The 1,361-nt window shown below is 32.3% G+C and overlaps 1 protein-coding gene across 1 annotated transcript in view; it reads left to right on the top strand.

The window, feature by feature from the left end:
* LOC111086825 (slit homolog 2 protein-like) overlaps positions 1 to 1,361 on the top strand; it is a gene marked incomplete at its 3' end in the record, with an annotated part of 189,243 nt that overhangs the window by 151,510 nt on the left and 36,372 nt on the right. The window contains exons 6-7 of the mRNA XM_022391287.1: positions 642 to 713; positions 1,211 to 1,282. Coding sequence (XP_022246995.1) covers positions 642 to 713; positions 1,211 to 1,282 — 144 coding nt within the window. The remainder of the gene's footprint in view (positions 1 to 641; positions 714 to 1,210; positions 1,283 to 1,361) is intronic.

The following is a 1,361-nucleotide window of genomic DNA, read 5'->3' on the forward strand; positions in this document are numbered from 1 at the left end:
AGCTTTTTTTCCCAAAAATTTGTCTTCAAAATAATGGTGCGTCTTAAACACCGGTGCGTCTTATATTCCGAAAAATACGGTAATTAGAAATAAAGTAGAGAATGTTCATTGAGAAAGACGTGCGATTTAAACTGCATTTCAAATATAACTTTTAGGTTTCTGTTTCCTTTTTTCGTTAGAAGTATCTTTACGAAATTTAGTAAAACTACAACAATCAATGTGTTTCTGTAAAAACTTTATTTTCATCTTACAAACAGGCACGAAAACCGTCTAATGTTTTATAAAACACACAACCGATACCGTACTAATAAATCAAATTCTCTATTTCACGAAAAGTTTTTTATTTCTATTAAAACTTTAGAATTAGACTTAGAAATAATAACAATAATATTGCGTCCATAACGAATAATAACGCATGAAAGTAAAATAAACGACGTTGATTCCAACCAATCCATTTGACTGAGCCCAAGGAAGAAAGTTCCCATAATCCGCTGCTTGGGCGAAAGTGATTAAAGCCCAGGAAGACAGATGTTCTCGTAAGTCCGTGGTACGGACCTGTGTTTGAAGTAATGATTCGTAGTTGATATGTTGAAGCTGACACCTTTCTAAGCCTCTTATTAAGTTCCTTTATATTGCTTCAGGCAGTTTGACAACAACGAGATTGCTTGTATCGACGAGGCAGCTCTCCGAGGACTTGATCATCTGGAGATTCTGTAAGTAATGATTTGCTACACTATGCTGTTTTGTTTCTTTCCCACTTAGTCCACACTTTCAGTTTCAAACTAGAACAATTCCATTACTTTGATTGATTGTGAACCAGTAAGTAAGAGCTCCAGTTTTATCATTAACTACTCTTAAATATTGTAAATTGACAGTTATATAAGTGAAAACCTCAGTTACGTGTTTCATTTATTTCTCCAAAGTATTTTATAAAACTCAAAATTAACTTGAGGCTCTCAGTTCGAACTAAGATTAAACTTTTTTTACAGATGATTAAGTAATGAAGACATTATACCGAAGGAAACGCTTAAAGTTTAGAAACTCAAATGTTCTAACGTACAGAAAAATTTATTACATGTCAAAAATTTTGATTTGAAGCAGTGTTTACATGTATTTTTTCTATTTTTGCCCTAATCAAGAGACGTGTTTTTTTTTACACATTCACAAAACTGAGTAATAACTGTGTGTTATGAACATTAATATTTTACAGCACGTTGAACAGAAACAACATCACGACTTTAGGAAAGAATCTCTTCGAAAATATGAAGAAATTAAGAGTTATGTAAGTAGAGAATGTGATACTTAATCATTTTAACATACACTGAGTGGTCACAAGTAAATAGACACCACCGTTTCAGAAA

This window comes from Limulus polyphemus, unplaced genomic scaffold (genome assembly GCF_000517525.1).
Source record: "Limulus polyphemus unplaced genomic scaffold, Limulus_polyphemus-2.1.2 Scaffold1465, whole genome shotgun sequence".
In the NCBI taxonomy this organism is placed as follows: Eukaryota; Metazoa; Arthropoda; class Merostomata; order Xiphosura; family Limulidae; genus Limulus; species Limulus polyphemus.